The sequence below is a fragment of the Opisthocomus hoazin genome, chromosome 10, assembly GCF_030867145.1.
Source record: "Opisthocomus hoazin isolate bOpiHoa1 chromosome 10, bOpiHoa1.hap1, whole genome shotgun sequence".
Lineage (NCBI taxonomy): Eukaryota > Metazoa > Chordata > Aves > Opisthocomiformes > Opisthocomidae > Opisthocomus > Opisthocomus hoazin.
This window is the reverse complement of record NC_134423.1, coordinates 12,662,488-12,677,666: the sequence shown is the minus strand read 5'-3', so window position 1 is coordinate 12,677,666 and position 15,179 is coordinate 12,662,488. Positions and strand designations below refer to the sequence as shown.

Sequence of the window (15,179 nt, the reverse complement as noted above, 5' to 3'; positions counted from 1 at the left end):
TCAAACCTCGTAAAATAGTTTTCAATCTTTTTCTGCTATAACCACCACCTCTCCCCTTTCTAAATAAAGATTACACAGGACTGCACAGAGTAAAAATCAGTGGCACGGGGTGGCAGTCCAAAGAGTTCTGCTGAGGTCTCACAGTACTTAGGCATCCCCACAGCAAGGATCCAGAAGTTAAAGACTTCCTCCTCCTCTTGCACAACACCACAGCATGCACTTCATTATTAAGACTCAACTATGAAATTTTGCTGTGATAAGAGTCCACTTGTAAAAATCTTAATTTTGGAAGAGACTGATTCTTCCCCTCTACACTGCCCTAGTGAGGCCCCATCTGGAGCACTCTGTCCAGTTCTGAGCTTCCCAGTTCAAGAATGATGAGGAGCTACTCGAGAGAGTCCAGCAGAGGGCTACGAGGATGATGAGGGGACTGGAGCATCTCTCCTACGAGGAGAGGTTGAGGGAGCTGGGCTTGTTCAGCCTGAAGAAGAGAAGGCTGAGAGGGGACCTCATAAATGCTTACAAATATCTGCAGGGTGGGTGTCAGGAGGACGGGGCCAGACACTTTTCAGTGGTGTCCAGCGACAGGACAAGGGGCAATGGGCACAAACTGAAGCAGAGGAAGTTCCAACTGAAGATGAGGAAGAACTTCTTCACTCTGAGGGTGACGGAGACCTGGAACAGGCTACCCAGGGAGGTTGTGGTGTCTCCCTCTCTGGAGATATTCCAGACCCGCCTAGACAAGGTCCTGTGCAGCCTGCTGTACATGATCCTGCTTCGGCAGGGGGTTGGGCTGGGTGACCCACAGAGGTCCCTTCCAACCCCGAACAGTCTGTGATTCCTGCAAAGCTCCTCAGTATCTGTAGAAATGTATGCACAGAGTTTACTTCTAGAAGAGAATTTTTACAGGTTTTCTAGTTTGATACACAGAACTAAGACGTATTTCAAGTTACATACCGCGATACAACTTTTTCTCTTTTCAAGTTAGACCCCAAAATGGGAATTAATGTCATCACACTTCTATAAAAATCGTACAGCTACATAATACTATAAATGTGAGAGTTAGCCGCATGCAATCTTGGATGCTTAAAGCAAAGAAGAGAGGATGAAACAGTATTAAGTTCCCTGCAAAAGGTTACTTTAGGCAAACTATCTGTACATACAGGTTAGAATACCTCAAGCAGACATTAACAATCAAAAGTACAACAAACAGAAATTTGCTGTCCTTGCTTGAAGATGCATAGAATACAACACCAACAACATACTGCAAAACTGAATGTTATGGATCTTCGAATTCTTTGCTCTGCCAGCCTGCATTACCTCCTGGTAACGATTCTAACCTGCTCAAACAGGGAATTAAAATCGGTCCATCTTCTGTAACACTACGGATTTTTAGCACCAGGCTACCCTCACTCCACCAAGAATTCAGGGGAAAAATTAATCCTTGCACACACAGTAGCCTGGCTAATCTTGCCAGTCTCCTGCCCAAGACAAGAGACCAGCTTAGATCAGCTTTCATGATGCCACAGAAAGCTATGCATCACAGATCAAAGTGATCCCCACACAGCGTTTCTTTTGTCCTTCTCAACTACAGTTCTATTAATTATCCTCTACTGTACTGAGAATTAAAAAAAAAAAAACCAAAACAAAAACAGAGCAAAAAACAAAACAAAACAAACAAACCCACACACCATCCTCACTACGAAAATACCCATATCCAATTCTCACATTATCTTTCACCATCTCGGATCCTGTATCAAGGCACCTTCCTTTCCTCCCAAAGGCAAGCAACCCTAATTTACAAAACCATTGCTAGAGCAATCTTCATTGCTCTTTTGAGCTCTGGACTGTAATATTAATTTCAGATTTTCCTCAAGCAAGAAGGTATCATGCAATATTTTGAACACTTCTGTCAGTCATTACATACTATGTTTAGCATCACGGAAAAACAAGAGCTTCTTCACATTATAACATTTGCATGAATTTAACAAGACTAACAGAAACAGTGCAGTTGAACTCCAATTTATAACTGCATTTAAATCAGTTTAGCATCACTTAATTCAAAACTCCTAATAATAAAATGATAGGAATTAAAATACTTCTACGTTTACAACTTGAACCTGCTAAGTTAGATTATCCTACCACAAAGTTTTTCTAATAAACTAGGTCAAAAAGAAAAAAAATCCAAGAGTGATCAGTCAATATGGTACCTACTCCTTTTTTAAAAATGCACTGAAGCATCTGTTTTTCAAATTCCTGCTGTACGCCTTCACCGAATTATTTCAGTCTGCCTCTGGTCTGCCATGATGTCTGTTGGGAGTCTACTGCATTGCCAAAATCCTTGTCAAGCTCTTTTCTAGGCATTTAAGTTCAATTTTCTCTTTTTTATTTTAAAGTATATTCTTTGTCAGTTTTATCAGCCTCCCAGAATGAAATCCTTTTTTCACCCACTTTTACCGCTGAAATTTCAGACTGACTGTATCTTTTCATGTCCTCCCTTTTCTAGATCATTATATTCCCCTTCCTCTTATTTTCTCATGTCTTCAAGATGCCTGTTAGAAAACGCATTTCGTTTAGGTTTCCAAACAAACGCACAAGCTCTAGGGAAAGCCACCATGATCCCTCTGTGCACTCAAAGCTAGCAATAAGGCACAAAATGTGGGAAGTAGTAAGTAGCTACACTAAGCAACATTTTGGCTTAATAGATCCATTAATACTGCATTTTGACAAATGTAATGTAAAACAAGTCCATACAAATTGGAGTAATCTAAGACCTTCTTTTTTTTCTTTATTCAAACCAGAACAGGACATTATGATCTAATTTTCCTCTGCAAAAAGGTCTCACAATGCAAATCCATTTAGCCAGTCACCTAGTGTTTTGGGCACTTTCCTGCACCTCATCTGGAAAATTTCTTCTTTCAGAACGTCTCTGTGATCTCAAAAGATCTCTCACCTGATCTCAAAAGCTAACACAGTTAAAAAAACCACTGTGTCCCTGAGACTTCATCCTGCATACTGAAGTTCCAACTACACCGCTACAGACATGATGCCTCTTCCTCCCTCCTTCAAATGTAGCTGCAAAGCAGAGATCTCTGCTATCCTGCCCTGTTTCAACACCAAAGCCATTAAGAAAAGGATAAAGGCTCTCCTATCCCACAGCTCTTCAACCGTGTGCTCTTTGGGGTTATATTTACTCAACATCTGCTTCCCAGGAGCAGAGCCCGCTGTTCACACCCTCCCCCATGCATATACACCTTCCAGCATTTGAAATACTATGCTGACATGATGGTGCAGTTTTCCATTGCATTCTGAACAGGAATGGTGAAAAAAACCCCATCTTGTTCTTAAAAAACTTCTAATTTGTAATTATAGCAGAGATCTACAGCTTCTGACACCACATTATGAAGAATCCTTCACATCTTCAAAAGTTACTGTCTTATTTCTTGAATGACTTTGCGTCAGTGCGTAAGTGGTGACTTCAACAACACGGATGACCCAAATTATCTTCAAGCTTATCAACAGGACATGAATTTTTAAAAGTCTACAGTAGTTATCTTACTAGGGGGTAGATACTTTCCAGTTTTGACACAGATCCAGACATTCAATCCAGGCCGAAATTTGATTTAGTTTAGACTCAGTCTCCTTCAACACCAGAAAAAAAGACCATGCAATACAAGACATCAAAAAAGTGTTTAACTTAGGAGTGAAAATAAATTCAACGTAACAAGTAAGATTTTTAAAGGCATGCAAATAACATTTCAGAAAATGACCGCAATCTGAACAACCGGATATTATATTTAATAGAGAGCTTTGATAGCTCCCGAGTTATGTTTTAACAGCATTCTCCATCCTCCAACCTTATACAAGTCAGGTTTCATATTCTAGCATTAACTGAAAAAAAAAAAAAACACAACCACCAAAAAACCACAAGCCACTACAATCATTATGAAATACAGATTAAAAAAAAAAAAAAATCTCATTAATGTAGCTTGGTATACCATGTGCACGTTTTTTGAGATACAGGACATGAATAAGTAGATGGAAAACAGAACAAAATAAGACAAATGACAGGCTAGAGGGTCTCTCAAGCTGATAAAACTAAAGCAAGCTGAAGTACAGGTGCGTGCTCAAGAAGATAAAATAGGACTTTTGACAACTGGGGGCAAGACATCAGAAGTAGTCGAGATGCCACTTAGCAAGAACATCTAAGAACTGCTCGGTTTAGGCAGTAAAGGAATGCAAAGTAGCAGTCCTGCAATGTAAGATCTCACAACCATAAAGGATTCCACTGGACACAAGTCAAAAATGTTTTGCTGTAAGAAACCATTTGTCTTTTAACGCAAACGGGAATGCCATATGCATCGAGGGATCCTTCCACTCCACTGAATCTTGGTCTGGTCCCAACTGGAAGTGTGTCCAGTTTTACACATCACACTCCAGAAAACGTGACTGAAGAAAATTCACAGAAAAGCACCAGGAACAGCCAGGAAAATGCAACTTACCACAAACAACCACGACAATCAACCTGGAGGAATACAGAAAGTCATTACTGATGACAAGGTGTTCCCTCCTAGCCACTCTAAATTGCACTGATGTAAAGAACAAAAAGCCTAAACCGACAGGAAAGCAGGTTTAGGTTAGATTTACAGAGGATCTTTCCTGCTAAGATAGGCAGAAACAGTTTATCTAATTCCACCTTAACAGGTTCGTCAGTGGGAACTGCAGCACCTCCAGCAGGAAGCCAAGCAGAACTTGAACGCTTTAGCTTTACAACCCAAGGATGAATCATAGTCTAGCACTATTTACAATGCAAGTTTTTACAATTGCCTCCTCTAAAGTAGTACTTGGAGCAAAAGAAACAGCTCACTGTGAAGAACAGAATGCACCTCATTCACGAATTTAAAAGTTAGTCTTCGTATAGCAGCATGTTGTAAAGAGAGTTAACGCTCTCAGTGTATTTCATCATTGAAAAGTAGTTCCATGAGTCGCTCGCTTTGAACTGTTTCTCGACATAATTAAAACTATTGTTTGAAATGTCAGTACTAGCAGTTATTGCCTCTTTACCTGAGATCTGTCAGAATTCGGTACATTTGTTAAGTGTACACGTTAGTCATACTGCTTGTATTTAAGTTTCCTAAGCGGGAGTTGTAGGAGGAAAGAGAATAGCAATGGTGGGAAACAGAACAGAACTTTGAACGTTTTCCTCAGTGTTCAGCCCACACTCATGTTCCATAAACGCTGTATGAAACTGTTTCTTAGTTTTATCTGGGGACCATTAAAATCATGTCAGAATACAATCAGTGCAAAATGGATGAGAATCAGTAGTCAGAAACAGCATTACAAGGATAAAAGGAAGGTTTTCAATTCCTGTTTTAAGAAGAAACTCATTTTAAGCTACCCTTTCCCAATTTTACAGTCATTTCTATACCGGTTTCTGCCAACCGAAAAGCCATGTTCTATTTTTAGCCAGCTAGTCAGTTCCTTCTCATTCATCCAAACAGAGGATGAGAAGAGCAGAGCTAAACAAGCACCACCTAACTTCATCTGGTTTTATTTCCACTTACGTCTAGCTTGGAACAACCCAAGCAGTTTTATTAACTCAGCTTTCAGTTTTAAAAATGTGATGATGTTTAAGAAATCCCACCTCTACACCACACATGATAAAGTCTGATTTTAAGCGCACTTTGCCAGACCAAAGCTCTGAAAAGGGAAGAACTTGAAAAATGGCTAGCCATTCAACTTGCATGTTGGTGCGCCAAAGAAACACTGCAGATTTAACAAGGGCAGTCCAATCGTCTCGCAAAGGTTGAAAAACAGCAACTGGAAAAGGCACATTGTTCATCACCAAGCAGCAAGTCAAGCACCTTTCCATAAGCAGGATGCTGTCTGTTTTGAAGCGCTAAAGTGATTTTCCAACGAATACCAGTTGGAAACTACAGGTTTAATACAGATCTGCTTGACAGACCGGCTTTTTCCAGCTGTTCTCCTCATGCGTCCTCTTCTACCCTTCCTTTCTGTCCCTTCATCTACACTATGCTCTGGACACAAGTGACAAGCTAGCATCAGAAATACAGCCTCCAAGAACCTGACAAGTTTTTCAGAAGAATATTCAAGAAAAGTTAAATTTCTGACGCTTAATTTTTCTGTGATCTTCAGGTGTTTATGCAAGAGCTTTAAAAATAATCCATGCAAGTGTCAAAAACCTACTTTCAGTTTTAGTAAGCTGAAATCTACAGGTGAGTCTGCTTCAAAATATTCTGCAATAACTCTGGGAAAAAAAAATCACTGGCAATTCAACCAGATCTCCTGTCAGAAGCAGAAAAAAGGCTGCTTCCCACAGACGCTTGTGATTCCACTGGGCATTTTCTGTGCCAGGTGAGTGGTGACCTGCCCTGCAGTTTCAACAAGATCATTACCACTCCTCTATCATCCTAAATTCATGTGGTGTTACCATACGTTCAACAGCACTTGGACTATCACTTTTCACTACACTCATGGCTCCACATCAATAATAGATAATGGGTTTCTTGCATGCACACTTGGGATCCTTCCGTAGACCTTCAAATAAGCACTTGTGTGTTAGATATGTTCGGGTTTTTTTAAAGGAGTTAGTTGTCACTGACATACTTGCACACGCCTGTTCAAACCACATTGCCATTTTTCTAATGACTTAGAAGAAGTATACACAGTTCGGGAAATGGCTGTACCTATTCTTCATACCAAAGTAAAAGAAGAATTGTTCCATTTCATAAAATGTCTCATGGGCCATTATTTGCTGAAATAGAACAGTTCCATCTGTGGCAAGGCCTACAACCTTTAAATGCATCTCCCTCTGAACACCACTCAAACTGGGGTAAAAATCCAACAGCAGCAATGAACCTTACTCAGGAGGGCCTCTACCTTTCACTTGGCTTCAAAGTGTTCTACTCCTTTCCAAGAAGGTTTTCACTCACCTATGTAAATTCCTACAGTAGCACAAATACTCAGAGTCTCCCTTACCATTTAATTGCTTGGATGACCCTAGTTAACCAAACAAAAATTAACGAGCTTTCAGGACACACCTGGGGTCTGCAGTCTTACCTCATGCCAAGAGCTGCTACTGCCTGCTTAGCTTCATGTCAGGAATGGAAGTTGTGATTAAGACACAGAAAGGCTAAAGCCTTTCATCCATCTCAAAAATTTGTTGACCTCCAGACATACAAATACCGTCACACACCAACTGTTTGCACTGCCTACTAGCTATTCGGAGTTGTTACACCCGCCGTCAGCATTTGACACCTTGCATGCTAACTCTGTACAGGAACAGCTTCAGGCACACGACCCATTTAACTTGCATGTCAGAAGACTGCTCATCTCACTTCACCCAAATACAAGGGGAAACACAGCACAGGCAGATTAACCCTGCCACAACGATGCTCAGATGGCACAGCTACCACAGGAAACAGACTGCATCTCTGCAACAGAGAACCAGACTTTATCCACAACTCAGCTCAACTAGCACGTTCTTGGGAGCTCATAGGAGTCAGGTCTCTAATTCCCACTGAACTGCAGTGGAATTTGCCCAGACTCCTTTAGGCTCCACCAAGTCCCTCACACTGCAGAAAGCCTATGGTTTTCACTCACATAGCAGGGACACCCAAGCTTCTTCTCTTTGGTTAACAGACATGAGGCTCAGTTGTTTTCAGACTGTAAACTCTGCACATACTAAGGCAATAATTCAAATCTGGGATCTTCGGGACATTCTTTCTTTCATCTACACCTCTCCTAGCACTGTCAGACACGCTGAAAGCCTCAATGTTTCTTCTAGCGCAAACAGTCAACGAAGCTGACCTCATGCTGCAAGGCAAAACGCACCTCAATAGAAGGAAAACGCTCGGACTCAGTAATATCTGCAGAGCAGAAAGGAAGGCAAGAAAAATGGATGAAACAATGAAAACTTCCATGGGATTGGTATATTAGCAAGGTATCCCTTCCTTCTAGGTGGATTTTCCGAACACACACAGACCGGGGTCTCTTGCGAGCCAGGATCCCTGCCCTTCACAGCACCCACAGGCCAAAGCATCCCTGACGTGAGTTCCACCATGATGCCGCATCAGAAGCCGCTCCAGCAAGACCGTGCTTGGGCACTTCTGGAGCAGATAAAACCTGCCTTCATGGCTCGCTCTTGCCTTCGGACGGCATGGCGAGACGTGCAGTCTCAAAAGCGCTGCAGGATCTTCCTTCGAGCAGGAGGCTCGCGCTCTGCCAGGCCAGCCTCTTGGCCCCCACTCCCTTCTGCCACTAATTGTCACGCACTTGGCTGCAAACTCATCAGGGAGGAGGCACGCCGCGCTAGATTTAGCTCATGCTATCCTACAAGGAAAAGAGAAGGGTTGTGGGGTGGTTTTATTTTTTTTCCCTTCCTTCTTTTACGCTCCTATCAGAGGACCCCTTTAGTTGCTAAGGAACTACGGTTTTATTGCATTATAAATGATTTAAGGCAGCCCGGCAGATGCAGGTTTAGTAGGCGGGAGGAGATGTTCCATTTTACCGGCAGCACGAGACGCCTCAGAAGAAATGCGGGGGGGGGGGGGGGGCACCGCCTTGGCGCGGCCCTGTCAGCCCCCGCTTCCCCTGAGGGATCCGAAAACACGGGGAGGGGGATCCCCCCACACGCGGGGTCGGGCCCCCAGAGTGTCCCCCCCCCTCCCCAGGTCCCGCTGGACCCTCGTCCCCCGCCACAGCCGCCCCCGTAGCAACCAGAGGCCCCCATAGCAACGCGCGCCCCCCGCCCGCCCGCCCTCACCGTTCTGCGCCGCGGCGGGTCCCGGCAGGAGCGCGGCTGTCGCCAGCAACAGCGAGAGGGCGGCGGGGAGCGGCCCGGAGCGCGGCATCCTCCTGCCCGGGGAGGGGAAGCAGGAGGAGGGAGAGGAGGAGAGGGGCGGCGGAGGGGGAGTGAGGCGGGCGGCGGCGGCGCGAGCGAAGCTGCTCCGGCTCCGTCCTTCTCCGCCGACCTCCTACCGCAGCGCAGCGCCCGCTCTCGCAAAGCCGCCGCCGCCTCTCGCGAGATTTGACGGGGGAGGGCGGCCCCGGGTGGGGCGGGGGTGGCACGCGTCACGCGTCACGCGCCCGCCCTCTTCAGCCGTCATGTTGCCGTCCGCCATACCCGCCGGCTTCTCTCCTGAGGCACAGAGGTGCCGGACCGGCGCCGAGGGCCCCGCCTGAGGCTGCGGTCCCTTCAGGGGCTCGGCCGGCAGGACAGGAGCCCTGCCTGAAGCTGCGGTCCCCTCAGGAGCTCGGCGGGCCCCGTCTGAGGCTGCGATCCCCTCAGGGGTCTGAGGAGCACCACAGGCCTCCTTGCTTGCGTTCATGGCGTTAAAACACCGGCAGATGCGGGGGGAAGCAGGCCACGAGCTGGTGGTTTGGTCTTAATTGCAGGAGTGCTTTAGGAGTTTTATGTGCCATTCTGCAGGGGCCAGTAGGTGTTGGAGGAATTCAAAATCCACCCCAAAGTGCTCAGCTTTAGATCAACACACCCATGAAAGACCAAAATTATTTCAATAGTCATTTTACCAATCACTCCTACTCATTTATATATATATAAAATAGTTAATGTGGTTTTTTTCCAAGGGCTTTGTGCTTTCTGCACAACAAGGAAACCAAGGCTGCAAGAGGCAACCGCATTTGCCCCGGGTTAGTCGTGGAGTTGGAGGCAGAAGGCACAAAAGCTTACTCTCAGTTCCCCAGACCTGCCAAGCATCACAAGAAATGGCCACTGACGAGGTTTGGGCAGGTTTTCACTTCATTTCCCTGTCTGTAAAACACAGATACCGCATCAGATCTACTCTATGCTGTGGTTGCTTTGGACTGCACTGGTGAGCCCAGCTGACGGTAAGGCCAGCGTAGCTACTTAAACCAGATTTCTGATTGTTTTCCCTTGAAGTTCAACACAAACGGCTGGAGCTTGCTGCTGAATGTGAGCTCATTCTAACACACACCCAGAACAGGGAGACAGCAGAGCTGCTGGAAACTATGGGACAGACCAGCAGAGAAAGATGCTGGGGAAAAAAAAAAGGCAGAAATATCCCTTGAAAACAGATTTTCTGCTTTCTGCAGAGTCCTCTGTTTTTAGTCTTCCGCAGGCATTGGTGAACCCACAACAGGGCGAACTGGGGGAGTGCATGCAGTGCCTGCTTGCCTGCCTGCGTGGTAACCTCCAAACTAGTCATAATTCCTCATGGCAGCAAGAGCTTGTGCAGCCAGGGCACAGCCTGCAGCAGCTGCACAGATCATACCCTTGCTTCCCCTCTTCCCTCAAAGCAGCTGCTTGACTTTGCACCCCTCATTCTTTAGCCTGGCCTGGATATTCTCAGCTTATAGTTAGCAAACAGACTGAGTCCTTTTATTGTTGGTGGGACTGAAAGACTGAAAAGGAGGATCTGACACGCCTTTTTCATGAAAACCCTGCTGCTCGCTTGAAGCCAGTGAAATCGCTGCTAGAGAGCTTCAGGACTTGGATGACGATCGTCATGGGCTTAACCACCACAGCGTCACAGGGAGAGGTTACATGTGAGAAGCGTTTGGGCATGTACTAGTGCTGTACGTAGCCCTGGCTGCCCCTAACTCTCAAAGGATGCCGTGGGACTGGATTTGATGTGCATCAGATATTCACCCGTGCTGTGCATTCTGCGCTGGAGAATTTCCATGGTGCATTTCCATGACTCACTACTCATGCCAGCTGCATCGTCTGTGACACTATTTGTTTTCTTGCCATGGTGCAGAAACATCCTCTTTTCCCCTCTCTGTGGAACAGTTCTGACCATAGCCCTTGCAAACCAGAAGGAATAGGCAAAAAGATCCAGAAATCCAGGTTTCGCACAGCAGTGTCCTTCATATTAGCTGGAGGGGATTTTGCTGTAACTCCTTTTTGCAAACACCCACTCAGTATTAGGCCTTACCTACACTCGACTGTTTTCCAAGTTTGGAACTAGTTAGCAATGTACTTGCCTCTGAGCATGGTTTGTATCTGCACAGTAATACTTGTTTCGTAACCATGGCAGCTCACAGTGACTCATGCTGCCAGAGGGCTGGGCTGAAGTTAGCAGAAGGCTTTTTTCTTTTTTTCCCCACTGTAACCAGCTCAGTGCACTGTTGTTTTGCTAAATCTTCTCCCCACAATTGCATAACTCACCCATGACGTTCGCATTCCTCTGGCTCTGTCATGGGGACAACCCCGGGACACACTGCCCTGCTTACCGCTGGTTTCACCCCGGTGCACGCGTTTGCTGGGAGCACGGAGCCGTGGCTGCTGGAGTCTGCCTCGAAGGCTCTGATTGGAGATGGTTACCCAAAGCGGTTAATGAAGGCACCACGCAGATGGAGCTAACCTGTGGGTTTGTGGCTGATGCAGAGGTGCTGTGAACATACCACACAAGAAACCAAAGCAGATGATCACCGTGGCCAGAAGACAACTGTGCTGACAGATCTGATCTGAAGCTTGCTGTTGCCTTCAAGAGTCTTTTAGGGGACATAAACAGGGTTCTCTACTGATCCCTAATACATATAGCGAGATCAGTTCCTGCCATACTCAGGTATCCAGCCACAGCTACTATAGGGTAAAAAACTGTTGTTCTACTGTGCACAAGTGCATCCTCTTGCAACAGGCTGCGCTTACAGTGGAGTTGTGGAGAAAAAGATTTGCCAGCAATGGATTCAACATAGTGGCTTAGTAGTGAGGAAAGAGGTTTCTTACAAAGGCAGTTATTCCACCAGATTGAGTCTTCACAGGTTTACGGGTGATGCATTTTGCTTGTGTGGGTGTGGTGATTCCTGATCTTGTGAGTGGAAGGGGGAACTCAGACATGTCAAAGTTTCCAAATACAGTAACTCAAAATCCCTACATTTCACCTTCAGTCAAGACTCGTCTTCTTTTCACCTGGAAAGTCACAATTTTGATTACTCCTTGGGACTTCAGCAAAAGCAGGACAAAATCTTGGATTCAAAACAAACAAAGAGGAAGAAAAAAACCAATCAGCAGCAAATGCAGGAAAGTTTCAGTTCTTCTTGCATTGTGGAACAGCAATGTCTTCTGTCTTTGTCTTTTTGCAGCTGGAAGTGTTTAAGAGATCCCTGTCACTTTGATGTATGTATTGATATGCTTTGGCAGTTGAAGAAAGCTTTGCCTCTGGAAGTCTCACTTGCAGTCACCTCCCTTTGAATCTATTATTGGCAAGTTGAAAATGTAGGGTAGAGCATGAAACGCTCGCTGATGTCTAGCAGTGAAACTCAGCTATTGCAGCTGTTCTCAGGACTGAGAAACGCTGAATAACATCGGTTAATACTTTGAGGGTGATGTGCTAGGGAAAACACAGATCCAAGAGGCTCAAATCAGCTTGCAGACAGACACACGACGCCGTGTACTTGCAAACCAGAATGCCTCAGCTCTGTAAGACTGCACTGTTAAGTGCATGATCAAGATAACACACTGCGTTTGTTTTGTGCGTGCAGGGGAGAGATGAATGAGCAAACACAATGCAATACACATGTGCACATCTGTCACACACAGAATCACACAGAATGTTATGGGTTGGAAGTAACCTCTGTGGGTCATCTGGTCCAACCCCCTGCCAAAGCAGGGTCTCCTACACCAGGCTGCACAGGACCTTGTCCAGGCGGGTCTTGAATATCTCCAGAGAAGGAGACTCCACAACCCCTCTGGGCAGCCTGGGCCAGGGCTCCGTCACCCTCAGAGGGAAGTTCTTCCTCATGTTCAGTTGGAATTTCCTCTGCTTCAGTTTGTGCCCGTTGCCCCTTGTCCTGTTGCTGGGCACCACTGAAAAGAGTTTGGCCCCATCCTCCTGACACCCACCCTTCAGATATTTATAAGCCTTTATAAAGGTCCCCTCTCAGCCTTCTCTTCTTCAGGCTGAACAAGCCCAGCTCCCTCAGCCTCTCCTCGTAGGAGAGGTGCTCCAGTCCCCTCATCATCCTCGGAGCCCTACGCTGGACTCTCTCCAGTAGCTCCTCATCTTTCTTGAACTGGGGAGCCCAGAACTAGACGCAACACTCCAGATGGGGCCTCACTAGGGCAGAGTAGAGGGGAAGAACAACCTCCCTCGACCTGCTGGCCACACTCCTCTTGATGCACCCCAGGATCCCATTGGCCTTCTTGGCACCCAGGGCACACTGCTGGCTCATGGTCAACCTGTCGTCCTCCAGCACTCCCAGTCCCTCTCCACAGAGCTGCTCTGCGGCAGGTCACCCCCAGCCTGTACTGGTGCATGGGATTGTTCCTCCCCAGGTGCAGGACCATGCACTTGCCCTTGTTGAACTTCATCAGGTTCCTCTCTGCCCAACCCTCCAGCCTGTTCAGGTCATTGTATATTATATGAGGCCAGCCAGACTCCAACTCTGGCTGCTGGCCCTCAGCAGTTCGTTGCCTGCCTTGCAGCATGGCAGAGGCGTACTCCAGGTAAAGCATACCAAGAGGTAGCTCTGGCCTGTGGGTTATACACATGATTAATGTATATTAATCTCCCCAAAGGCACAATGGCAGCCGGGGAACACCATTAACCGAATCAGGTCACAGAATGGAGCCACCAGACAGAGGTTACACCCATCCCAGTAAATCACCAGAAAAGCTCTCTGGCTCTCCCTACAGACAGGGGTGTGCTACATAGGGGGATTCTTACAAGCGTTCACTCGAAATAGCCAGAGAAAGAGTGAACTGAAAAAGAAGTAGTGCTCTGAGGAATGAGAGGGAAAGGAAAAGCTCATAATATAATAGAGAAACAGGCTTTCTGGAAAAAAAAAAAAAAAAAAAAGAGGAAAGACCCTAGGGAAGTGATGAGAAGAGAACGTAGATGTGCTATCTTATTTTGCAGAAAGCTAGCTTTACACATCTCAACCCCACTGGGTAATGGCGGTTTGGTTATTTCAAGCAATCTCCCATCCTCCTACATGTTCAAAGGTTCCTGTCAGAACTGGTTAAAATGTTTTAACTCATTTCTTTTTTTTCTGTGAAGAAATGTCTTTTCGCACAAAACAAACATTATGACAGAAAGTGTAATTTTGGTCAGAATGATTCGCAATGTAAACAGAGTCCAATGAGAAGTATCAGCATATTTGATTTGTTATGACAAAAACCTGAAGTTTGACTAACCTTATTTTCAGCAGAAAAGGAGCAAGAAAGACAAAAAGAAAGCAAAGTGCTTTTTTTTCCCCTCTCTCTAACCCAACCCCAAAGTTATTTCTCTCAGTTGTTTTTCATCCAGCTCAGCCATGCAGTAATGTTTTACTCCACACAGTTTTTTAGGGAACCGGGTCCAACAGCTTAGCTTCCAGTTACAGATACATGAGAGCTATTCCCTGACCTCATTATCCCAAGGAGAGGGATAACCTTGTCCTCCTGCTCTCCTCGGGAGCAGCTCTGTCTAGCCATGGGCAGGACACATGGGGACAGCCACACTACACCCCAACTCATGCTCACGCACTGTGGGTCCCAGCAAGAGGCCTCCAAGAAGGCACAAGGGAAAACCTGAACATCTGGAACAGCTGGCACAATGCACAGGTGAAGATGTGGATGATGCCGTCAGAAGCAGACGGCAGGTGGCACCCATGGATTAGCACAGGGCTGGCTCAGGGTGAGCACAAGCCGGGCTGGGCAATGTCTGCAGCGAGGGTTTAGCTTCATCTCCTCAAAGAGGCAGAAGAGCAGGAAAATGGGCTCTTTCAATTGCCTGCAGGGACATCTCTGTGTCCCATGTCAGGTGGCCTGGGGTGCTTTGTCACTCAGGCTATTCCCATCACATTTTGTTAGCCTGGGGAACTAGGCTTGGCTTTGGTCAAGGGGTGCCCACAGCAAACAGGGGTGTTGTGCCAGGGAGCAGCAAGGACACTGCTTCCTAAGGGATGGGGAAGCAAGGGGGACCACCAGGGCTGGCAGGGAAGGACCAGCCCCAAGGTACCTGAGTAAGGACAGCAGAAAGCAGCCAGGGTCAGCCAAGAGTCCTAGTCATCAGGCATGTTCACAGCAATCATGTAGACTTGAGGTCAAGCTGAGAAATCAATCCACAGGTCAGGATCAATCCTGGTGAGGGCAACCAGGGTTAGACATAGCTGGGTGACCCCCAGGCAGGTCCAAGGTGACAAAACAGACCTGAACTCAACCTGGGAAAACACTTTGGGTCAAGATTCAGATC

General features: G+C 46.2%; 1 protein-coding gene across 5 annotated transcripts in view; it reads right to left on the bottom strand.

Moving 5' to 3' along the window:
- The window catches only part of NPTN (neuroplastin), a 58,922-nt gene extending 49,880 nt beyond the window's left edge, over nt 1-9,042 (bottom strand). For 3 of the 5 annotated variants that reach the window (XM_075431452.1, XM_075431454.1, XM_075431455.1), the window contains exon 1: nt 8,786-9,040. In XM_075431452.1, the coding sequence (XP_075287567.1) occupies nt 8,786-8,873 (88 nt within the window). In that variant the 5' untranslated portion in view covers nt 8,874-9,040. Of the gene's footprint in view, nt 1-8,785 lie in introns of all 5 variants that reach the window. The other 2 variants (XR_012765124.1, XM_075431453.1) reach the window with 2 other exon arrangements.
- Nucleotides 9,043-15,179: the final 6,137 nt, after the last annotated feature.